Source organism: Pteropus medius, unplaced genomic scaffold (genome assembly GCF_902729225.1).
Source record: "Pteropus medius unplaced genomic scaffold, Ma_sr-lr_union100, whole genome shotgun sequence".
Classification (NCBI taxonomy): Eukaryota; Metazoa; Chordata; class Mammalia; order Chiroptera; family Pteropodidae; genus Pteropus; species Pteropus medius.
This window is the reverse complement of record NW_024354499.1, coordinates 16874652-16900055: the sequence shown is the minus strand read 5'-3', so window position 1 is coordinate 16900055 and position 25404 is coordinate 16874652. Positions and strand designations below refer to the sequence as shown.

Genomic DNA, 25404 nt, shown 5'->3' with positions numbered 1-25404 from the left:
TAGCTTCACACTCCACGCAGATGGATGGTCCAGGTGTCCTGCTGCAGTCACCCAGGTCCCACAGGCTTGAAGGATAGGTGGAGGAGCAAAGAAAGAAGCCCCAGTCACAGTGACCCTTTTCTAGGACCCACAGCGCCCTGGTCAGAGGGAGCCTCGACGCCTCTTTGGGCTGGTTTGTTATCTCTGCTATAGAAGCTTTTCGAACTCCAGATTTCTCCCCCGTCTTAGACTCACTTCTCACCCCTTCAGGTACCTAGGTCGCTTCCCCGGCTTATCTCCTTCGCTGCTTTCTTCTGTCCCAGTGCTTCCAGACCAGCTCAGCTCCCTCCTGAGCAGATGCCTGCCTCCTCTGCCCTTGCACTGTCTTCGTCCTCTGCTTCTCCTTTTCCTTTCCTCTCCTTCCTGGGTGGAGACTGGCAGCTCTCAGCCCCCTTCTCTCTGCGTTTTCTTTTATCATTCCCTGAGCACTTCCCCTTGGCTTTCGTCTCCTCCTTTTATGGTGCCAACTCTTCACTGTGACCTCCTGAGGGAGGAAAGACCAAACCCGTTTCCTCTGTGCTTATTTTTATATTCAAGGTCAGCTGGCAGACCTTGGGGCAGTATGAAACAATCCCCAGTACATGCACACACACACACGCACACACACGCACACACACGCACTTTCCTTCGGCAATCTTAATCTAAGTCTCAAAACCAGAGCCCCTATTTTATTCTTTTTTCAACAAATATTTATTGAGAACCTGCTATGTGCCAGACAGTATTCTAGATACTGGGGATAGAGCAGTGACCAAAACAGTTAAAAAGCTCTGCACTGTGGTGTATACAATGTAGTGGGGATTGGTAGGCAGGAGGCTGAGAGATGAGAGCTCCAGAGAGTGGGGAAAGTATATGCAAAGGTCCTGAGGCAGGAAGGAGTTTGATATAGTCAGGAAACACCTTGGGGTAAAGCTTCCCTGATCCAAGGTTTGCTGGGTTCCCTCAGCTAGATATGTATACATGTGGCCCCTTCCTCTGGGCTGGACTCTGGTTTCCCCCCACACTGTCACTCGGCTCCTCAGGAGGTAGATGTGGCCACAGATTCGCAGGTGCCGACGTCTTACTAAGGGATGTATGGTTGGTCACGAGAGGACATAGCTGCTTAAAATTCCTCAGATCCCCTACGAATGAGGTAAGCAGTGGTAGATGAGAGAGGACGAGAAGGGAATTTAAACTCTTCAACACAGTGCCCTTCCTGAGGAGTCCAGCCCTTCTCAAAATCTCCATGTGTGAAAGGAGCCTTTGGAAAAGGGTCTTCAACAAGGCAGAGCTCTGAAACAACACAGCAGAGCTTTGGTTCGGAGGAAATCTGAGCCGCAGTGTTCACCCTGGTAGGAGCTCTGTGATCTGAGGCCACATGTGCAAGATGCTGCTCAGGCAGACAAGAAACCTGAGGAGGGCCACTCCAGGACCCAGGTGATGGCCCAGTGGCCCAGTCTTTCAAGGGAAGCATTCAACAGCCAGTGGCCAGCAGCAGCCCAGAGGGAGGAGGGATACTAGAGAGGCCCAGGGAGGCTCATGGGACTCGTTCCTCTGGGCCGGGGGTGGAGAAGTAGAGCTGGAGGAACAGGCCAGCAGGGGACCGTGTGCCTCTCTGTTCTGTGCCCGCCAGAACCTCTGCACAGGACCAAGAATGAGAGAGACAGAAACTTGGTCCCCAATCCTTGTTTAACAAGCCAGAGAATGAGGGCCCCCATGGAACAAAGGCAGCACATCATTGCCCCACCCTCGACTAAGGAAACGTGATTGTTTGGTGAGGTCTGTGTTGCACGCACATGACTCCAAGGAGCCATCACCCCCAGTTTGGCATTCTGCTCCTACCACTGTGTGCTCACCAGCCACAGAATCAAAAAGATTATTCTCACATCATGAAGAGACAGAATGAGGCAAACCAAACCAGAGCTTATGCTTCAATTATATTTCCTTGGGAGCAAACACAAAAAGTCTTGAATCATTCTTTTTGGTTCACAAACTTCCCACGGATTCCTTTTTTTTTTTTTTTTTGCCTTTTTCTTTTCATTCTCTCTTTGCCTCAGCCTGAGCTGTGTGGAAACCGCCCACCTCCTCCTGCGTGAGGTAGCCCTACGCCCACATTGGTGGTATAAATGCAGTTTTCAAGTGACTTTTCCATTTGTAGTAATTCCTCTGTCGCCATCAGAGAGCTTCCTGAGAGTCATCGAATGTGAAAACTGAACTATTATGGCCTGCATTCTCTTTATTTGTCATGTGGGCATCACTGCAAAACGTCACTCTTAATAATGCTCAGGACAAGGGAAGGGTCCTCTCCTGTGAGGACTTGCTTTATCCTCCCTGAAGCCAGGACTGCTTCCTGTCAGTGTTTATCTTTTCAAAAGGGAAGAAGTCCAGATGTAAGCCTTCCTGTCTTTCTCCGGATTCCCCTAAGGGAAGAGGGGAACCTGTAAACAAAGGAAATAAACAAGGTCTTTGTTGAATCAAAGGGAGGTACTTGGGGTGTATAGATTTAGGATGCTGGAAAAGAGTAGCAGATTGGGTTTGATTTGATTTGATCTTATTTTACTATATTTTAAGGCCAAGAAATCTTTACAGGCTTCTCATTCTGTTCTAGCAAACTTCTCACTGGGCCTCTTAGATCTTCTTGCTTGAGCGCTACTGAGTGACGTTCCATTTCTGTATTCACCTACTAAGAAGGCTCCTCCCAGGGTCGGGAGAGTGCCCTGGGGGGTCTCTGAGCCTCCTCAGTCCCCAGAGACCTGCCACCTGACCTCGGGAAGGGGTCAGCTAAAATCTTTGGTTTCTTATTGCACTAACTTTTCTGCCTGAGTCTTGTGAGCAAATACAGTTGCCTAACACAATTCTGTCAGCTCAAAACCAACCAAAGTAGCAAAATACTTTGCAGTATTACTTAGTCTTCATAAGCACTCCGTGAGGCTGGGGATGGAGAGATCCCCAGGTATTTTACAAGAGGCACTTGCCTCAGCTCATGGACTAACGTCAGGGCACAAATTCTAGACCCTAAGCCAAGATTTACAACACTAACTTTGTTCTTTCCTTGTCTTTAAATAGGCTTAAAAGAAAAGTAGCATTTAAATAATTAGTCATGGTACAAATATTGCAAGGAAGAGTGCAACCAAAAATTCCCTAACTAGACTGCCTTTTCTTTTAAGAGGGCCTCTGAGGCCCCTTCCTGCTCAGATTGATTGGATGAGCAAGGGCTGGGTTAGACTAAATGAGAAAAACCCAGCCCAAGATTTTCTCAACTGGCTCTTGGTGTTTTTCTAAAGTTTTCTCTTGCCCAGAGCATCAAGTCTTAGACAGGGTGGACAATAGATTTAAAAAAAAAAAGAAAGAAAGAAAGTTAAGCCCAAAGACTTGGCCCCAGGATCTATTTCTGACACAACCTCCAGGTCCTTGGATGAATCAAATAGCCTTACTGAGCTGTCAGACAGGTGTTGTCAGGTGTGCACCTCCCCGAGTCAGTGCAGGGTTGAGGGCTCTAGGATCATGAGGCAGAGCTCTACCCCTTCCTTGTGTGTACCTCCCTGGGCCTGGCAGTGCTGGGCCCTTCCTCACCTCATTGGTTGATTGTGAAGAGCAGGTTAGATGCTTCGTGTGCAAGCTCCACCCCTCCACACAGGCATCAGGTACTCTTTTTAGGTTGGGTTCATCTGAAGATGAGCTCATGTGTGACCCGGGTGACATCCGGTGGTCCTATGCCCACCTTGCCAGCCACCTTTTATCCTCGGCTCTGCTTCTTTCTGCAGGTACCTGGCGCTCTACGCCTACAAGCCCCAGAAGAACGACGAGCTGGAGTTGCGCAAGGGTGAGATGTACCGCGTCCTTGAGAAGTGTCAGGACGGCTGGTTCAAGGGGACATCCCTGAGGACTGGGCTCTCTGGTGTGTTCCCGGGAAACTACGTGACACCTGCCTCTAGGTGAGTCCAGAGTCACTGCCTGAGAGAGAAGGGAGGATGCACCCCCACATTCCAGGTGTTGACACTGCCTGGAGGTCATGCTGTGGCTGGGCTGCCAAAAACACAGTTCAGAAGGCAGCCAGGGCACTCCTGCCTGTGGTGGTCAGCCTTGTGAGTTCAGAGTCCCCTTGAACAAGGCATTGCACCCTCTGAATTATGTTGGCTTGTCTTTCCCTGAGCAGGCATTGGCTGCCAAGGGGAGAGGATGGGAACAGAACAAGCTGGCATCAGGGCAATAGCATTGGGAATGCAAAGTCACCAGGAGGAGTGAGATCTCGAGAGTGTGTATATGCACGTGTGTGCAGGTGTGAGTGGGTGTGTGCCTGTGTAAGTGTGAGTATAGCAGTGTGCATGTGTACAGTCACATACAGACCCATTATACACAAAACACACACATATGCATATATGCAAAGGAAAAATGACATATTCCCAAAAGTTAAGCGTTGTTATTAAGTGGTAGCATTATTGGTTATTAATTTTTTTTCTCCTTTGTGCTTTCCTATGTGGTGCAAATTTTCAATGATATCATTTTTATAAAATAGAAAAGGCAATTTTAAAAATTCACTAAAAATGTTATCCACGGTTGTCCAAGAATTTTCCACTAAGATGAAGTTCCCACTGCTTGATTTTATTTCAGCCAGTCCCACTCATGAAAGCCCGTTCATGAAATTAACACTCTAGGACATATAAATAAATTGAAGACATGACCCTTGGGTTTATGCTCTCTTTGGAATGAGACTGCTGTGCAAAGAAATGAAATGGTCCATACTTCTCAAAGCGCCTGAGAGGTGGCGCTGGCCTGGAGCCTCAGGTCCACCACCAGGTCTTCCTGGGAAGCCCTTCATTTGTGAGCCCACTTTATTTAATTTTTAAAAATTACTTCCTAGGGCAAAAGTGAGTTCAACAGGTGGAAGATGTGATTTTAAATTCCTTTTCACGGTTTTGGCTGGCCAGCTGCCAGAGGTCCTTGCTAGAAGTAGACTTCAGGCAGCTCTAAGGGCTAAGGAAGGAAGGCACGGCCTGTGGCCCCTGGACAGCCGCGTCCTTTGCCGGGAGGCCCTTTTCCCCACAGCTGTTCTGCAGAAGCCTGAGTCGACTCTGCAGGGGATCTTCTCCATCTGAAGTCATGGCCCAATGAGACCAAGCCACATGGAGAGGGGGACCTCTGGCCTGGCCCAGGAGCCACAGGCCTGGCAGTGCCTATTGTCTCCCGCGTGTGGCTTCTGGTATCTCACAACTAACATCCTGAGGGGACAGAGGGGAGCTTACTGAGCTCTTGGACTAAGGGACGACATTCTGATTTCCTGAAACTGGACTCATGGAAGCTGTATTCTGCGCCTCCACAGCAGAGTATAGCTTTAGTGCAAGTATGTGTAGTGTGAAAGGGTTAAAAGCCCATTTTCCAAGTTGCTGTTTTCCTTTTGTATTTCTTAAACACTCTAAACTGGTTTCATGTGGAAACCTTGGGGTGAAAGGGCATCTCTTTTCTGGTATGAAACTGCAGGTTCCCTGACATCCTCAGCAGGATGTGGTTTGTCTGTGCCCTTTCCCAGAGGCGGGCAGAGATGAGGAGGCAGCCATGTCCAGAGGGAATGGGTCCTTGTCACTGTTTCCCGCCACATGCCAGATGTGTCCAAACCTCATGGGATATGACTCAGTCACTTGTTCTTTCTGGATGTGTTTGGGGACACATAGCTGTTTGTTAGAATGAGTCAAAGCAGTAGCTCTGGTACAAAATATTTCATTGATTAGAATCAGTCCTCTGTTTCTTGGGGTGTTTTTTGCTATTTCTTGAATATTCACGTTGAGAATTAGCCCCCATGAAAGTTTTACAAAGAGTGCCCTTCTCAGCTGTAGCTCTGGGCATTGTTTGCCTACAAGGATTAGCTTGGCACTGTTTTAGGATTTGTCTCCTGGACTTCATGGTGTCACCTCTCAGAGCCAGTATGTAAGAGCAGACCTTTATCAGTGGCCCGTATGGTATGGTCTCATCCGCACCCTCGTCTGAATTCATTCTGCTTTATTTCCTCAGGGCTCCCTGGAATAACATGGTTGGAGGGTCTCCACTGGCCAAAGGGATGGCCACAACCATCCACCCAGGCGGTGGAAGTCTCAGCAGCCCTTCCACTGCCACGAGGCCCGCCCTTCCCCTCAACTCACCCCAGGCCCAGGCAGCCTCTCCCCTGATGGGCAGCTGTCTGCGTCACTCAGCCAAGCCAGTGACCAGCCAAGCCCGGAGCACTGTCCCCACAGGTAGGTACCAGGTTTCCTGGGACCTCACTGCTCTGGTAAATTTGACAAGGGGGTGGTGTCTCAGGTACACAAATTGTAGAAACATTTTGGTCCAGGTATCAAGCAGTCCATAGCGGCTGGGGAAGCAGTGGGGGCGGGGAGGGGGGTCAAGGAGGGGAGTTGTATTTGCTTATCAAAATCATCAACCTCTACTGATCTCCAGGAAATGTATTGACTTATCATATCACCCTCTCCTGGCAGCTGAAAGGGATTTAGAGAATTTACAAATATTTATACTTTTCATGCAGCAAGAGGAGTGTGTAGACTAATAAGATTAACAGAGACGCCTTCAGATGCCCCTGTGAGGTGGCTGTGGTCTGGCCTCATAGGCCATCGTGCACCAGGCACTTAAGGGTTTCCCAGTGAGGCAGCACTTCACAGGACAGGGCTGGTCATGAGACACAGATCCTTTCTGACATGCTCGAAGCTAGAAGAAGTGATAGTCATTGATCCTTCAACTTCCTGCCAGCATTATCAGTAGACAGGCTGACATAATTTAAGGAAACACTGGTTTGCTACCAGTGTTGTATGAAATGGAGAGAAATTAAGGGGTGAATCTTACGGGCATAAGGAGGGTAAGCACATCTTGTTTAGAAGCTTAGCACTGTGCTGACACTCCCAGGAGCCCACACCAGTAACCTTCTGGAACCATAGCGCCAGCAACATTGTCACTGCAGTGAAAGGAACCCAGGACAGGAGGATGTAACCCTGAATTTCATTTCTATGACACAGCATTCCTTTTCCCACCCAATCTTATTCACTCAGAAATCATCCCTCTTCTTCTCAATGTAAGGCTTAAAGAACAAAGAGAACGTAAATTCTTTGGAGTACACAACTCTTTAGAATCTAGTCAACCAGCAGATAACCCATTAGAAGTGCTCCAGAAAGCAGCCTCTTGAGGGTGAAAAGTTGAGATGTACTACTTAGCACAGTAGGGGCTATATTTTCTCTTGAGGCATGGCTGATGGGACAAGAGAGTGGGAGGTAGCTGTCCACTCCTCCCCTGGTTCCTCTTTGGGGAAGGTGGCCCACACATTCCCATGCTGATGCCAATCTGGGCTTACAGGTGGCAGGAGGAACCAATGACCCTTTGCAGGAACCCTTGAATGTGACACAGACCAGCTTGAGTCAGCATGCCTGCTAACTAGGACGCGTCCCTGCTCTCAGCTCTCACGGGCCGACTGCCAGGGAAGTAGTGCTGGCCAGGAGGGCTGTGGGTGCTGCAGAAGGGGCTCTGATGCGGACCACTTGGTGGTAGGCTGGGGAAAGCGGGGAGGCCCCTCAGAAGAGATGAATCGTGAGTGAGCAGCAAAGTAGCTTCAGGCAGAGGAACAAAGAAGGGCACCATCTGAAACAGGAGGAAAAGAACAGTCAAACGAATGGAAGTGGGAGTAAGCACAGTCTTATTCAAGTCACTGCAAGCAATTCAGTAAAGACAGCTGACAGAGGCCTGGTCGAAGGCATAGCGTGGGGGACGGGCAGACCTATTTTGAAGGCTGAGGCCGCCATTATTGCTATGGTCTCCATGTCTTGCTCTGCGAGATGGCACTTATCTCCAAGGATACTGTGTGAGGACTGTCTATATGGCATATTTAGTGTACATTCAGTACACCTTAGCTATTTTATTGTTACTCTTCTGTTAGAGAATAAAAATATTACTGGAGTACTCAATGTGTGAGAGTCAAAAATGTCAACATAAAAGTTGCCATGAGATCTGGGGGTTGAATTCTCCCTTGAAGGCAGTGGGGACCCACCACGGGGTTGAAGCCAGAGGGATGACACTTTGCCAGATATCAGCAGGCACAGCAGGGAGGAAGAGCTGGTGTGGGACAGCCTGAGGATGGGAGCCAGGAGAAAAGGTTTGCTTGCCTAGGTGAGAGGTGCCAATGGACATAGACCCAGTGAGTGCGGTTGCAGAATTGGGACAAATTAATGAGAAATTTAGGAGGCGGAATGGTTGACTTGAAGGTGGTCTGGATGGAAGTGCTCAAGGAGAGCAAGGAACCAAGTCCAGTTCCCAGGTTTCTGAAACCATCTGACTGAGAGAGTGACAGTGGCACCCCCTGACCCAGAAGAGATCAGAAGGGGACTGCTTTATGGGGGAAGATGATGACATGTGGCTTTGAGAGGTACGATGGGTGCTGGTCACACTGTGGCCCACTGGCTGATCTGGAACAGCCTCCCTAAGGGGCCCATGTCCTGTGTGTGCATTCCGCCTGCTGTGGCAGAAGGCAGGCCCTGCTCACTCAGCCTGTCTTGCAGATAACAGACAGACACAGGACCTACACTCTGCACGTGTCTTCTATTCAGAAGACAAAAACATGAGAGGCCACGTGGATCCCTTTGGGGGTGAGGTGGTGGTGAAAACACCCAGGGACACTTCAGGGGCAGCAGGGCAGTGCCCAGTCATCAGCAGGTGCAGCTGGACTTCCAGTGCTGTTCTTGAGCCTCACAAGGGTGGTGTCCAAGTGCAGCAGTGGTGGGATCTGCACCACAGAAGCCTCCCGGGCCTGACACTTCCCTGGCTGTAGAGTCTCCAAGACTGACTGTCATCGCAGAGCCTCTGTAAGTGCCTAGTAGCCTTTCCTATGTATCTTTTTTCCTTAAGTTAGCCAAGGGTGAGTTCTGTGTTTTTGCAGTTTGGGCCTTCAGGGCCCTAGGGGAGAACTAGCTGTCTTTGTGCTGGAAGAGCTCTGCAACTATCTTACCCAGTGCCAGGCCTCCGGCCCCCAACCATTACCTTCTTATATTAGCTATGCTTCTAGCCTGGCTGAAGTTCATCTGATGGTGTTTACTGGGGGCCTCTAGCTGGGAATATGGCCCTTGTAGTAGCCACGTGATCAAGCAAATCCACAGCAGAGCTTTCTGACTGGTGCTGCACACCAAAATACTGATCTCTGTGACCCTTGGAGCACCCGGGCAGAACCTGGAGCACCTACGGTCTCAAACCAGGTCCTTTCTGGTTATAAATAGCTCATCCATTCACCCGAGCATGCTATACAAATATTTCTATGTACGCATTACACAGAAAGACTGGACAACCCTGCTTCTCACCGAGAGCGCATATCCCAGTACAGGTTATCTGCACAGATGCCAGTATAATAGCCTTTCCATGCCACTGCTAGCAACTTTCTCAATTCAAAGAAGAAAATGAGACCTGCCAGTCATCTCTCCCTCTGTGGAATAACAAGCAGAATCAAAAGAAATTGGCATGGCTAGGGACAGTACAACATTGTGTCTCAGTCATCGATCACCATAGTAACCACCATGGTGTGACAAGCATTCTCTTTCATCAGTTTAATTTTACATATGGGAAGAGTGAGGAACAGGGTGATTAAAATGGCTTCCCTAGTGCATTCCAGCCGAATGCTTGTCCCCTCACTATTGCTGTCACAGCCAGGCTAAAGAATGGCTTCTACCACATCATATCAGTAAATTAAATGCCACTGAGTTCCCACAGCATTTTCCACTTCGCTCTGCATTTCAAGAGAGAAAAAACACTGTTGACAGTACAAGTAATAGATTGTTCACAGCAGTAATTGCCCATTTCAGCAGACCCCAACCCTGGCGGTTGAGAGGCGTTTCATCAATGTTCTCATCTTGAGCCAAAGTCAGGCAGTTCGATGAAGGCTTAATTGCATTGGCCATAGCATCCAATATGATTTGTTCTACTTGATTAATGTAACTCCTTTTTCCAAGGACAAAGCTCTCCCTATAAAGTACCAGTGTCCACACATCCTCATATCAGTGCTTAACAGGGGCAAGAGCTCTATACAGTCATATATTCATCATCAAGCACAGAAAGAGCTCGATATGCACGAGGCACTCTGCTAGGGTCTGGAAATACAGAGAAGAACCAAATAGACCCCATTTCTACCCCCAATTAAAGAGAAGGACAGGAAAACAATCTCTTTCAACAGATTTTGAAAAGCACTGTGGCGGAGGCATATGTAGGATATTAAGAAAGCGTGGAGGAGAGAGAGATTGCACTCGAATTGGGAGGAAAGTAGAACAGGGATAGGAAGAGGTTTATGGAAAGTTTTCAAGAGGAGGCAATACTGCTTTGATTCTTAAAGGACAAATAGGAATTATCTGAGCAGACCAAGCAGAAAGAGAGTTGTGGCAGAAAGACTCACAAGGACACAGGCATGGCAATGAGAAAAACCAGAGTCCCGATCGTGGGTAACCTCATTTAGTTCGATGTGATTGAAACAAAAGGTATGGAAGGGGATGTGTAGTATGCTGATGACAATTTCACTGCTGAGACAAAATTTACTTTTCGACATCAGCGATGAGTAGAGCTTAGCATGCAGGAGTGGGGTGAGGTGACAGTGAAGCTAGAGCAGGGCTGGTGCATTTGAAAACTAAAATCAGGCCAGTGGGAAAGATCGAAGAAAGCAAGAGGGTGAGTGCCTTGTGGTAAAGCTGAAAGGGTGAGCAGGGGCAGATCATGAAGGTTCCTTTAGACCATGCAAGAAATTTCAGTTTTTATCCAAAGGAGCATATTAGAGGGTTTTAGGTGATAGATATTATAAGGTTTTCATATCTAAAAGACAAAGCTAGACTTTTTTTCCCCTTTTATTTATTTTTATTTTTTATTAAAGTATAGTTGACGTACAATATTATATCAGTTTCAGGTGTACAACATAGTGATTAGAAATTTATATTTCTTGCTGCGTGATCACCACAATAAGTCTAGTAACCAGCTGTCACCATATAAACTTATTACGATAGAATTGACTGTTTTCCCTAAGCTGTAATTACAGTCCCATGACTTATTGTTTATATATATATATATATATATATATATATATATATATATATATATATATATATATATATATAAAAACTGAAATTTTGTACCTCTTCTTCCCCTTCATCTTATTCACCCATTCACCCACCTCCCTCCCCTCTGGCAATCATCGGTTTGTTCTCTATATCTCTGAGTCTTGTTTCTATTTTATTTTGTTTATTCATTTGTTTTTGTGTTTTTAGATTCCACATAGAAGTGAAATCATACGGTATTTGTTTTTCTCTGTCTGGCTTATTTCACTTAGCGTTAATAGCCTCTAGGTCCATCCATGTTGTCCCAAATGGCAAGATTTCATTCTTTTTATGGCTGAATAATATTCCATTGTATATATTGTATGTATATCACATCTTCTTTATTCATATCTCTATTGATGGACATCTAAATTGCATTCATCTTGGCTATTGTAAATAATGCTGCAATGAACAGGAGGATGCATATATCTTTTCAAATTAGTGTTTTCATTTTCCTTGGATAAATACCTAGAATTGGAATTTCTGGTTCATATGAAAACTAGACTTCTTATGGCCAAGGTAAAGTAATGAGGATGAGATTTACCCTCTCACTAGAAACAACTGAAAAAAAAAAACCATAGAAGTTTATAAAACAACAGTTTGTGAGACACTAGATATTAGAAAACCAAGGACAATGATCTATGTGAAACAAAGAGGTAGGTCACAGCACACTGCCTGGAGAGAAATTCCAGAATGAGGCACACGGAAGGAAAACCTCAGAGAATGCAAAGCATCCCTCTTGAGTAGTATACTGAAACCTAATCAGCAAATGCATGTGAAGAAACTGCCCGGCACCAGGACAAGAATGAAAGAAAGGATAAGTGCGGCCAGTGCTATCATCCGATATGCAAAAGAGCAGGAAAATATGACTGATAATGAAGAGATTAATCAATCAATCAGAACTAACCCAGAACCAACACAAGTGTTATAATTAGCAGACGGAGAAATTAAAACAGGTATTATAATTGCATTCCATATGCTTAGAAAGTTAAGTAGAGACTTAGGAGATCTTTAGAAGATCCAAATCAAACTTCTAGAAATAAAAACTACAGCATGTGAGACCAAGAATATACTTGATGGAATTAACTAGAGATTAGACATTGCGGAAGAAAATATTAGTGAACTTGGAGATATAGCAATAAAAAACTATGAAAAATGCAACACAGAGCTAAAAGAGAATCTTAAAAAATGAAAAACATCAGTGGGCAATAGGACATCTTCAGATGGCTTTTATATACATGTGACTAGAGTCCCCAAATTAGGGGAGGAAAAAATGAGACAGAAAAATTATTTGAAGAAATAGTGGCCAAAGTTGTTCTAAATTGGATGAAAACTAAAAAGTTGCAAATCAGTGAAAGTTGGTGAACCCCAAGTGTAAGAAACATGGAGAAAACTACACTAGGGCAAAATGTAATCAAATTGTTCAAGATGAAACTTTCTATGACAAAGAAAATCTTAAAAGTAGCCAGAGAAAAAAGATATGTTACGTAAAATAGGAAAAAAAAATAACGATGATAGCAGATTTCTTGTCAGGAACACTTTATGTGAGGAGACATTTGAGAACCGAAAAAAGTACTACAAGAAATAAATCTGTTAGAGTTCTCTACCCGGAAAAAAATATCTTTCAAAAATGAAAGCAAAATAAAGAATTATTCAGACAGGAAAGCTAAAGGATTTCATCATTAATAGACTCACACTATGAGAAATGTTAAACAAAGTTCTTTAGGAAGAAGGAAATGATACCAGATGGAAATGTGGGTCTATGCAAAGGAATGAAGAGCACGACAAATAGTAGCTATATACATAAACATGTAAGATTTTTTTATTATTTAAATATCTGTGAAATATAACTGAGTGTTTAAACAAAAATAAAAACAATGCACTTTGGAATATTAAAACATACGTAAAAGTTAAATGTCTGAAATAAAGAGTACATTATCTGAGATGAAGAGTATATTAGAGAGCATCAACAGAGTGAGTAAAGAAGAGGATCGAACCACCGATATAGAGGATATGGAAGCCAAGGACACTCAAAACAGCAAGAAAAAAGAAGCCAAGAATATAATAATAATTTAAGGAGCCTATGGGACAAAATTAAATGTAAAAACATCTGTGTCATAGGGGTACCTGTGGAGAAGAAGGAGAACAAGAAGTTGAAAAGCTATTTAAAGAAATAATGATGGAAAACTTCCCTAACCTGCTGGAGGAAATAGACATACAACCTCAGGAAGCTCAGAGTCCCAAAAAAGATGAACCCAAAGAGGCCCACACTAAGACACATCATAATTAAAATGCCAAAGGTTAAAGAGAGAATCTTAAAAGCAGCAAGAGAAAAGCAATTAGTTACCTACAAGGGAGCACCCATGAGATTGGCAGCTGATTTCTCAAAAGAAACTTTGCAAGATAGAAGGGCTTAGCACAAAATATTCAAAGTGATGACAACCCAGGATCTACAACCAAGAATACTTTATCCAGCAAAGCTATTATTTCGGGTTGAAGGACAAATAAAGAGCTTCCCAGACAAAAATAAGCAAAAGGAATTCATCAACGCCAAGCCAGTGTTACAGGAAATGTTGGAGGGACTTCTTTAAGAAGAAAACTTTGTATCAAAAACATGAATAAAGAATGGTAATAACTACATATCTCAATGTAGTACCTCAAATGGAAAAGAATTAAGTGCTCTAACCAAAAGATAGGTGGCTGAATGGATATGAAAACAAGACCCCTACATATGCTGCCTACAAGAAACTCACTTCAGATTAAAAGACACACACAGACTTTAAAAAGGAAGGGGATGAAAAAAATATCACCTTGATGGACCTAGAGGGTAGTGCGCTGAATGAAGTAAATCAGATAGAAAGACAAATACTACATAATCTCACGTACATGTGGAAACTAAAGAACAAAATAAACAACAACAAAAATGTAAACAAACTTATAGTTACAAAGTATATTTTGAGAGCTACTAGACAAGAGGGAGTTTAGGGGGGATGGTAAAAAGGTCAACGAGATTCTGAAGTACAAATGGATAGTTACAAAATAGTCATGAAGATATAAAGTGTAGCATAAGGACAATAGTCAACAATGTTGTAATAAAATATGTAAGGGTGAAGAAGGATATTAGATTTAGTGGAGTGATCACTTCGTGAGTTATATAGATCTCGAATCGCTATGCTGTACAACTGAAACTCACATTATTGTGTGCCAACTATAATCAAAAGAACTCATTGAATTGTACAATATAAATATGAACAGCTAATTGTCTATTATATTTCAATAAAGCCGGAAATAAATCAAAAATATAAGTAATTATTAATAGAGCTGCAAGGAGATATAAATAGACAAATCTACAACTTTAAGCAGAGATTGCAATACTTCTCTTGACAATTGATACAGTAAACAGAATGTTAAGAATATAGAACATGAATACAACACTGTAACCAACTTGATTAAATTGATATTTATGAAATACTCCATCTAACAACAGCAAAATACATATTCTTTTCAAGCGCACACAGAACATTTACCAAGATAGAGCATGTTCTGGATCATGATATCTAAATCTCAAATTTTAAAAAAATCAAGTCATACAAACTGTATAAATTTGAATTAGAAATAATAACACGAAGAATCCTCAAATATTTGAAAACAAAATGACACACTTCAAAATAACCTATGGATCAAAGAGGAAATCAAAAGTAATATTAGGAAGCATTTTGAACTGAATGAAAACGAAAACACAGTATATCAAAATTTGAAAATTTATATCACTGAATACCTATATTACCTACATTAGAAGAGAAAAAAAGAAGAAAGTCAAATCAGTTAACTTCAGTTTCACTTTAAGAAACTAGAAAAGAAAAAGAACAAAGGAACCACAAAGGAAGTAGAAAAAGATCAGTGCATAAATCAATGAACTTGAAAGCAATAGAAAACAATAAAAAAATCAATAGAAAACAATAGAAAAAATCGATGAAAAACCTGAAAATAAAATTTGATTCATTGAGATCAATAATAAAATTGATAAACACCTCTAGCTAGACAGATAAGGAATAGAGAATACACAAATCATTGATATCAGTAATAATAGAAATTATATCACTTTAGGTTCTACAAGATAATAAGGGATTATTATTTTAAAAAATCTTGATGCCTTTGAAACAAAGTTATGAAAGATTAATAAACACATTAAATAATTTTTAAACATAAAAACCTTGATGACAGTAAATTCAACAAATTAAACAAAATGGATAAATTCCTTGAAATACAAAAATTAATAAACTTAAAAAGTTAATAACCTGATAGGTCTATGTCTATTAAAGAAATTGAATTAGTTAAAAACTTTCTGTAAAGAAAACTCCAGGCCTAAGTGGCTTCATTGGCCAATTATACCTAATGTTTAAGAAAGAAATTATAACAATTCTTTGGAGACTCTTCCAGAAAATTGAGAAAAGAAAATATTTCCTAACTCTTTCTATAAGGCCAACATTAGCCTCACACAAAGACACTAAAGGAAAACTACAGACCAATATCACTCATCAACATAAATGTAAAAATTTTAAACAAAATTTTAGCCAATCAAATACAACAATAAATAAAAAAGATAATACAGCACAACCAAGTAAAGTTTATCTCAGGAATTCAAGATTTAATTAGCATTTGACAGTCAATATAATTCACTGTATTAACACAATAAAAAATAAAGATAACATCAGTTTAATAGATGTGGAAAACTTTTTTTGATAAAATTCAATATCTATTCCTAATAAAAGCTCTCAGAAAATGAGAAAATAGAAGTGAACTTCTTCAACCTGATAAAGGGCATCTATGAAAAACCACAGCTAACATCAGACTTAATAGTGAAAGACTGAAAGCTTTCTCCCTGAGATCAGGATCAAGACAAGGATGCCCACTCTTGCCACTTTTATTCAATAATTCGCTCTAAGTTCTAACTAGAACAGTCAGTCAAAAGAAAGAAATAAAGGGTATGCAAACTGGAAAGGAGAGAGCTAAACTATCTCTGTTTACAGAGTATGTGGCATAGAGAGAGCCCTAAGGAGTCCACACTTACATACACTAAAAGCTTTTTTTTTTAAGAGCTAGTTAGTTCAGCAAAGTTGCAGGATACAAGATTAATATACAAAAATCAATTGTGTTTTTACACACTAGTAATAAATAATTGGAAATTGGCATTAAAAATAATGATACCAATTTTAATAGTATAAAAAATGTAAATTACTTAGGGATAAATCAGAAAAAAAAATGAGGAAGACATGTACACTGAAAACATAAAATACTGCTAAGTGAAATTGAGGACTTAAATAGGTAAAGAGAGATACTTCATTCATTAATATTGTGAAGGTGTTTACTCTCCCAAAATTGACCTATGGATTCAATGGGATACCAATCAAGACCCCACCCAACTTTTTTTCAAAAATCGACAGTCTGGTTCTCAAATTCATATTGGCATGTAAAGGACTTACATGCCAATAGAGTAGCCAAAAACAATCTCGAAAAGAACAACATATTTGGAAGGATAACACTGATTTCAAGACGTTATAAAGCTATAGTAATCAAGTCAGTGTGATATTGGTGTGAAGATAAACAGCTAGATCAATATGTACTTTTTCTGAAGACAGGCAGAGTCATAATTGATCTTATCCAGATAATATTTGATGGAATGATGACATGAGAAACCATATTTCAGCAGACTGGGATGTGAATGAAGAACTGAACAGTACGGAAAAGTGAGTTTATGTAGAAGTCTCCTACTTTCTCTGTTCTAAACACAGAGAAGTTTGCTTGTTTGTTTTTAATTTTTTAAAAAGTCAGCTCTATAGGTCTAAACAAAATGGAACACACAACAGCAAGTGGGGTTGAAGTGCTGGCTTACTGGGCTCAGAATGAAAAGCAGGTGGTATTGGCTGACTTTCAACTCCTGCAGTCAAATATTAACAGGGAGCCCCTGCTGAGTATCAGGGGACCAGAACTAGTCACACTAGTTCTAATAGCTGCAGCCTATTTCTGAGGAATGGTCAATATTGGGCTGTTGCTCAAGGTATGGGAGAGAACAGAGAACCCCTACTGGGTACAGAGCTGAGCTTGGCTCTGGCCTGAGGACTAAATCTGCACCATCCCCACTAGACCAGACCTCAGACTAGTCTATTACATTTGGTTCTGTGATGAGGTCCCAGAGGACCATGAAAGGACAGAAAACTGCAGCAAGAAGACACAATCGAGATGAGCCACACACTAAAATCTCAAAGCACAGGGAAACTAATACATAAAGGATATCCAAAAAACTTAAGAAATAAGAGGGAAATAAAAGAGAAATCTGAAAAAGCCTTTGATATCAGTATATTTAAGATCCTCTAAGAGGAAAAAGAGGGATAGCATCTACTCTCCAAAAAAAGAAAGAAAAAACAGAGTTTTATGAAGAAAAAAAATATGGATAGCTATGAATCAGAAACTGTTGGACATGAAAAAAGAATCAACCTGAAATTTTGGAAAGAGCAAAATATATTTATTTAAATACAACACCTCTGTGGGTGTCATAAACTCTAGACTGAATATAGAAATTAGTGACACTAGAAAGCCATACAAGGGAATTTATCCAGAACACACAGCACAGAAGAAAAGTGCCCTGAGAGCAAATATAGATCATACAGTGAAATGAATGAAAAGTAAGAAAGAGCCAGTGTTGACACTATTTCAAGAATATTAGGTATTAAAAAAAGGTAGAGAAAGGAGATACTAGCTGGAAAAAAAAATTATAGAAGTAGGAGAATTTTTTAAATGGGAGAGACTTGCCTTGGTTAGTAAATTTCAGGAGGAAAGCTAATAGAGGCGTTATACACAGAGAGAAAGGGCTGAGCCAGGGGAGAGGAACGAGATGAGGGTAAGGGGGTTGACCTGGTGGGAGCCGTACCCTCGAGACTAGAGGGAAGAGTGGGTCTAGATGTGGATGAGCTGAGAGAGAGACTGGCCTGAAGCTGTGTGAGTTTACAGTATTTTATTTCACCCAGGAAGTAGGAAGTGGTAAACCTGAAAATAAAGAAAGGAGAAAGGTGACGATAAATTAGGTCATTTATTCATTCAACTGCTTTTTATAAAGCACCTACTGGATGCCAGGAACATTTCTAGGTACTGGGGACAGCACTGAACTAAGCATGGGCTAATGGAATTTTGGGTTAATGGAATCCAGAGTTACTGAAACATGCCAAAGCTTTAAAAAGAGGAAAGAGGACACCAGTGACTGTGGAATAATAGCGTTTTTTTCAAACTGCCTATATCTGTTGCGTAGGTTGTTTTGGCATTGTTAACTAGTAGGCTCACTAGAGGGATAGTGCTCTAGGTCAGCACCAGGCTGAGTGATACATGGAGGGTGAAATTGAGGGTGAATCCTACTAAAGATCAATGGAATCCCAAATTCTCCTACCAGCCATGTAATGTGTCACGCTTCTCTTTCTTATAGAGTATTTTGTTTTTCTTCTCCAATGGTTTAATTCTGTGAAATCTGTAGAGCTGTTGTAGGTGAGGTTCTCTTTTCTCAAAAACTGATTCATATATTTTTAAAATTTTAAGCATCTACTACATGCCAGGCACCATTCCAGATGTTTGGAATATGTAAGTTAGCAAATGTCCTGCCCTCATGGAGTATGCATTATAGTGGAGGGAGACAGACAATGGACAATTAGTACACAATAAAGAGGTATATTATAAAGACAATTAAAAGGAAATAAGTGCCTTTAGAGAAAAGAAAAATTATAGTGGGGAAAGAGAGGCTGAGATTGTAGAAGGGCAGATTGCACTGTTCAGTGGGTCGGTGAGGACAGGTCTCTCCGAGAAGGTGGCTGCCTGGGAGCTGGTAAGGGTCCAGCCATGCAGCTGTCTGAGGGAAGGTCAGTCTGTAGACTCAGCGGGCACCAAGTCAGTGAGGTGAGAGAGCCTGCAAGTGTGAGGAACAGCTAGGGGGCCAGAGTGGCTGAGAAGAAAAAGGGGTGAGATTAGTTGATGTCAGAGAGAATGCATGGCAGTTAGGCTTAGAACTTTCTGGAACACCCTCTCTTATTTTGCATGCGATTTAGCAAGGCAATGTGGCAGTGATGTGGGAGCCAGCCAGAGGTAGATGTGAGCTATGTGGGCCCTCCAGCAGGGCCAAGCAGCCCCTGCAGACCAGTTCTAGGGCCCAAGCATGATTGCTCTCCTCTAGCTGAGCTGTCACCTCTCATCCCAGGGCTGGTGGGCTGGGGTGAAGGAGAGTTCAGACAGCAGGGAAGAGGCAGATAAATGGCCCCAGGAGTGCTGACCAAGTCACAGATTACCTCTGGGGATGATTAAATAACCCCAGTGGCTTCATCAATCTGCATAATTGCCTAACCTGGTCTTCTTTTTGAAACAAGGAGCCAAGTTGAGTGAAGATCCAAACCCATCCCAAACCCTGAATAGTTTTTTAAAACCATAAATCAGCCTTTCTGTATTTCACCTCCTAGAAACAGGGCGTGGCCTGAGTTTGGGAGAAGGCAGATCACTCCTTAGATACCGCAGGCTCCTCCCACACTCTGTCAAAAGGAAGGAGGCTGGGTGGAGGAGCTATCTTTTCAAATGACAGATTTTTACAAATGTTTTGCCTTGAGACGCCTAGCATCTTTAGGAAGCATTTTACTGGCAGCAGGTGGGTGGATCTGTAGTTGTGAGGCTCTTATTCCGGAAACCATGGCTTCCAGGTGCAGGCCAATTGCGGTGGGAGGCGGATGCTTTCCTCAAGGGTGCCGCGGAGAGAGAAACATCAGCTTGCTTTCTCCTGGGATCTGCATCGGCTAAGCAGTCTCCAGCACTTAGTCCTAGCTCAGCCAGGTCAAGTACCAAGTGTGAGAAACAAAGGACTGAGCCATTATAGTCTGGAGTCTAGACTAACAAGTCGAGCTGTTGACAATGACCACCTTACAGTGGTGTCTAATAACTCCGGGGCAGCTTGAGGCTTCCTCAAGGATTTACTTCTTCCACAGGCTTTACTTTTATGAACATTTTAACAAGAGTGATTTAAAAAAAAAAAAAAAAACTTTTGAGCTTATTAGTTTGTCACTGCAGAGAAAACCATTTATAAGACTTTATAGAAAACTGGGACGCGTTCTTGATTGTGGCCATCTGGGACCCGATGTTTATGCCCCTCCTGAGGGAGGGTCGTTCTGCGCATCCGCAGCTACGGGGCTTCAGAAAGACAGGAGTGCATTCTCAGGGGTGCTCCACCTCAGGCCCTCTACCTGTGAAGTGTGCCCAGTTCTGGAGAGACTTGAGAGAGGCTCTGAGCACTGGGCAGACGAATCCCAGGAAAGAGTCCATTACAACTGCATGGCAGGTTGCAAACTAACCTTTCAACCCCGCTCTCTCTCCAACCCCATGCTCCAGCTGCCCACTCAGCTCAGGCTCAGGACCGACCAACCGCCACAGTGTCGCCCCTGCGCAGCCAGAGCTCCCCATCCCGCCTGCCCACAGCCAGCCTCAGGCCCCACTCCATGGTGTCCCCGCAGCACATCCACCAGTCCCCGATGCAGACCGTCATTGGGGTCCCATGCCCCCGATCAGTCATCCCGCTCATGTCAGCAGCATCAGCCATCACACCTCCAAACGTCAATGCTGCCAACCTCAACGGGGAGGCTGGAGGGGGGGCCATCAGTGGCCTGTCAACATCCAGCCCCACCAACACGGGATGCAAACCAGATGAGAAGAAAAATGAAAAGGTAAGTGGCCCATCCTGGGTGAGCTTTGGCCCAGACCCAGCTGGTTATTTTAAACTCTTTGTACAATTAAGACTTGAATGTGGGCACTGAGTTCCTGCCCTCAGATGCATGGGGCACATGATAGACATGGAGGCCAAACCAGCAAAGCAGCTGGTCCTTGAAGTAGAATTCAGGCAGGCCTCAAGTCCTGGTAGTGTTGACCAGAGTCCAACTACAGTTTTTATGCAAATCACCAAAATGTGTCTTCTTCTCAAGATGCTTTAGTTCCATCTGTTGGGAAATCATTGTAATATACTCATTTTGTCAGAACGACATACTTATTGCCGTGTGCCAGGATATTATAATAATAAATATACAAATCTACTTATGTGCAGTGCGAACAGCGCCCACTCCCTTCAATGTGTCATCCTTGTGCAGGCCAAAACCTGTTCAACCACATGGGACAGGCCTGTTTACTGAGGAGAAAAGAAAAGAGGATGCCAGCCTGGTGGTTGGTGTGCATCGCATTTCCGGCTCTTCTTTTAACCATGAAGGAACTCTGAGTCCAGTGGGCTCGCCTCAGTTGTCACCCAGCTAGACATTGGATTAGCCAAGATTAGAATCCAGATTTCTAAATCAGTGCTGTCCAATAAAAATATAAATCAAGCCACATAGCTAATTTAAAATCTTCTAGCAGTCACCTTTTTAAAAAGTTAAAAAATAATTTAAAAATAAAAGGTGAAATTCATTTTAATGGTATAATCTATTAAACCCAGTATCCAAAAATATTGGAAAATATATCCTTTTTTCACATTCGGTCTTTAATAGCGTATGAGAAAGTCAGTGAGACAGTTCCAGTGCTCAGGGCCCCCTGTGCTGCCTGTGGCTCTGTAGACAGTGCAGGCCTAAATCTTCAGCAAGGAACCACTTTTTTTATCAGCCTTGTTGTATGAAAGGCTTATTTTCATGTTCTTCTTGTCCTCACTTTGTGGCTCTTTTAAAACCTTTCTGTATAAAACGAGTCTTTTGATTAGAGTGTGCTAGCCAGGGTTCAGATGAGACCCTCGACACTAGATGGTATATTCAAAGTGAGGACAGCCTCTTATGTCTTTTGGGGACAATAGCAAAACCAGCCTTCACTGTTCAGTCCATCAGCCCAGGATCCCCTGGAGGTACACCCACCTACTCACTACCCTGTATATGCGGGAGTCTAGGAACCCGACAAAGATGTGCACACCAGACTCGTCAGGGCCTCTGGACCAAGGCTAAGGCCTTCTTACCACCTGTCTCATTCAGTCCAGAGGAATAGTATTCCCATGCTAACTGGTGTGGAAGAGGCCCCAGTTACAGCCACTGCTGCTGAGCTCTCAGCTGACAAAGCTTAAATCTCCTTGAGACCATCATAGTACCTGGGCGTGAAGTGAAATAATCACTCTGCATTTTGTGTACACCTTCCTCTGAACATCGCTTATGCCTTGATCTGCTTCCTTCCACCAGCAGCTTTATTAGCAGATGTGGCTGGATCTTGTAGGGAGGCAGAAGTGGGGTATGGTCCCACCCTCTCACTGGGACATTTTCCCTGGAAGACAAGATCCTGTAGGCCTCTGAGCTGCTGAGAAAAAATGGGACAGATTTGAAAAGGGAAGAGCCATAATAGCTCTGTAAACATTTCTGGGTTTTTTTGCCCCAAAATTTCATCTCTCTAGTTGTGAAACGGATATGGCTGGCTTCAATGTGGCTCATTACTAAGGAGAGTCAGGTTTGGAGGAATCTACGTAGAGAGTGACATTGTTTGTCATCTCTGCCCTCCTAAGTGTGTCTGTCACTAATGAGAACTAGCCCTGGGTCTGCTCTCAACATTTAGCAGGTGTTTTGCTTAAACTCAAGCTTTATTCTCTGCTAACAATTCTTCTACATCAGCAAAGAATAGTTGAGTCCAGGGGACACCCGAAGTGTCCCTGTTGAAAGGCACCTTGGAAGGGAAGCCCTGCTACCCGATGGAAAGCAACAGATATGTCAGCTTAGCTCAGACCGCTCCCGAGGTTGGGCCTGGCAGTGGAAATGCACAGGCCAACAGCGGCCTGTACCCAACTGTACTTGAGCTTGGGCGCAGACTCCTCGCAGCACAGGGAGCAGTTTATGCTGTGCTCCCAAGTAGGAAATGAGATGGGCTTCATGAGATTAAGTGTCCATAGGTACAGCAGCAATCGTCAGTGTCAAACGCCGACTGGTAGACAAGTACATCATCCTTCCAAGAGTTATGTGTAGTTTTCATTTCTCACCTTTCAAACAAAGCAAATAATAATTATAATAATAAAGCACTGGTCTGAAAAAGCACCTGTTACTGTTTTACCCTTCCATATTCCCAGTTGAATTTTTCCTAATTTACAGTTAAGGTGCAAATGTCCACAGTTGCTATTTCTGGCAGAAGAGCTGAGACGATGGCTGTTTAAATCCCGTTCCTCACAAGCAGGCAAACTGTGTGGTGTGTGTGCCCTGAGCCAGCAGTTTGCAATGTCCCTGCCCCACCATGACTATGACTGAGCAGATTTTTCCCAACCTCGAGAACACAGTGGTCAGTTTCAAATCTATTTCTGGGTGGCCCATCTAGATATGCACATGTCCAAGTACAGCAAAAGGGTTTTTTAAGCAATTGGCGGTATTCTGCAGGCTGTTTCTGTTATTGAATTTTCCCTGGAGAAGAGATGGAGCTCCCAGCCCCATTGTTCACAGAGACCCAAACATCAGTGCCTGTGTGTTTTCACAGTGCGTGGCTCTGCTGAAATTTGATCCAGGATCTTCCAAGCATGTGCTTGTGAGAGAAAGCTCTGACCAACGGGGCTCCTGGCCACCCGGACAGAGACTACAGTCAGTGATCAGCAGCGGTGACATGCTCAGAAGGGAAGAAGAAGCTCATGGCCATCCTACAGCCATGAGCATCTGACCTTAAAGCCTTTCCTGGCCACCTAGCTAGAAGTCACTCAAGTACTCACTCAGCTGTTGCAATGAGCACATGTATGAGCCAGGCAGCATGGTAGGCCCTGGGGTCTATAGTGATGGAAGCTTCAGCCCTGTTCAGAGAGACACAGTCTAGTACAGAGATGGGACTGGTAAGCAGGCAACTGCAATAGAATGTGACAGGCCTGGGGATGGGGCCAAGGGGCTGAGAAGGGTGCCTGGTTGGGAGACTGGGAGAGTTCCTGAGAGAGCCTCTGTCTGACAGGTGGGAGGAACTTCCAGGCTGAGAGAACAGCCTGCGCAGAGGCCAGAGGTTATGTCTCAAGGCTGAGGAGCCCGTGAGCAGCCAGGAGGCAGTAAAGCAGCTCTTGAAGGGCCTCATGTCAACCACTCACTGCTCAGCAGTTGGAGTTGTCTGGCGCTGGGCAGAGGGTGGAATTTAAGACCTGATCAAAGGACACAGGATGTGCTCTTTCCCTTACCTGAGCTCTGAGCCCCTGGCTGTCTTTACTCTTCCTCTTCAGTGGACTGTGTCCCATGCTGTGACTCTTCTACTGTCACGCTTCTTCTTCATGTCATGCTCTCCTGTTGTTAATGTTTGAAAATGACCCGTTCATGGGCCACAAGACCAATTTAGTGTATTTAGACCAACATTTTATTTAGACTGAATAGAATACATAGGACAAAACCGACCTGATCAGCTTGCATGGCACACAGCAGCATCAGAATGTTGGGAGAAACAATTGTTGCGTGTGCTCAGTCCTGCTGCAAAACGTAGTTCAAGAAAGTCTCAGGGCCCTGAAGAGCACCTTGCTCATAGAAGGCATCTAGTGATAGTTGGAAAAACTGCTGCTAATGAGTTTTCACTGCCGTGACTAATGAGAAAGTCTTTGCTTTATGGGTCAGAATAAAGTTAACTTTCTGCTTATGGATGAGATAGTTTTAGTTTCATAGAATAATAGAATATTGTAACTGAAAAGAACCACTATAGATCTTTTCATTAAACTCACTTTCAGTGGTGCTCCTGAGGCTCAGAGATGTTGAGAGACTTGTCGGGTCACACAGCACTGGCGGTGGAGCCAGGATAAGAACTCTGCTTCTCAGCTTCTATGTCAGTGCTGTCTTGGCTTCCATGTGCTGATTCATGGTGGTCTCTCCAGTACATGTGAGGCCATAACTTCAGCAGGTATGTTTAGCTTGTTCAGGAGTCTCAAAGTGAGAAGTCTGGGGTAGCTGCTGGCAGGAGGCCATGAGTTTGGCCCCAGAGAGGGTATGTGCACCCGAGTGTCTGCCTTCTGGTTCTACATTGGACTCAGCTGCAGCTGGAGCCTCTGTGACAGAACCACTTGGCCAGATCCACGTGGATGGCATGACCTTTATAAGGCTTTGGGGAACTGATTTGGTCTGAAAGGAACAGGAGACCTCACAGACTGACCCATAACAACAGTATGTATGTTGGCCTGGCCCATAGCAAGGATGTTATAGGAAATATGTTTGCAGATAAACTTGTTCTTTATTATCTACACCTCACCCATTTAAAAGTATGTGTGTGTATATATATGTATGTGTGTGTGTGTATGTGCGTGCGCACGCACATGCATATATATATATGTGTATGTATA

The 25404-nt window shown here is 43.6% G+C and overlaps 1 protein-coding gene across 5 annotated transcripts in view; it reads left to right on the top strand.

Annotated features, from left to right (window-relative positions):
* The window catches only part of SH3RF3 (SH3 domain containing ring finger 3), a 342553-nt gene that overhangs the window by 284099 nt on the left and 33050 nt on the right, over positions 1 to 25404 (top strand). For 4 of the 5 annotated variants that reach the window (XM_039852593.1, XM_039852595.1, XM_039852592.1 and 1 more), the window contains 3 exons: positions 3780 to 3950; positions 6022 to 6242; positions 20514 to 20845. In XM_039852593.1, the coding sequence (XP_039708527.1) occupies positions 3780 to 3950; positions 6022 to 6242; positions 20514 to 20845 (724 nt within the window). The remainder of the gene's footprint in view (positions 1 to 3779; positions 3951 to 6021; positions 6243 to 20513; positions 20846 to 25404) is intronic. The other variant, XM_039852596.1, reaches the window with a different exon arrangement.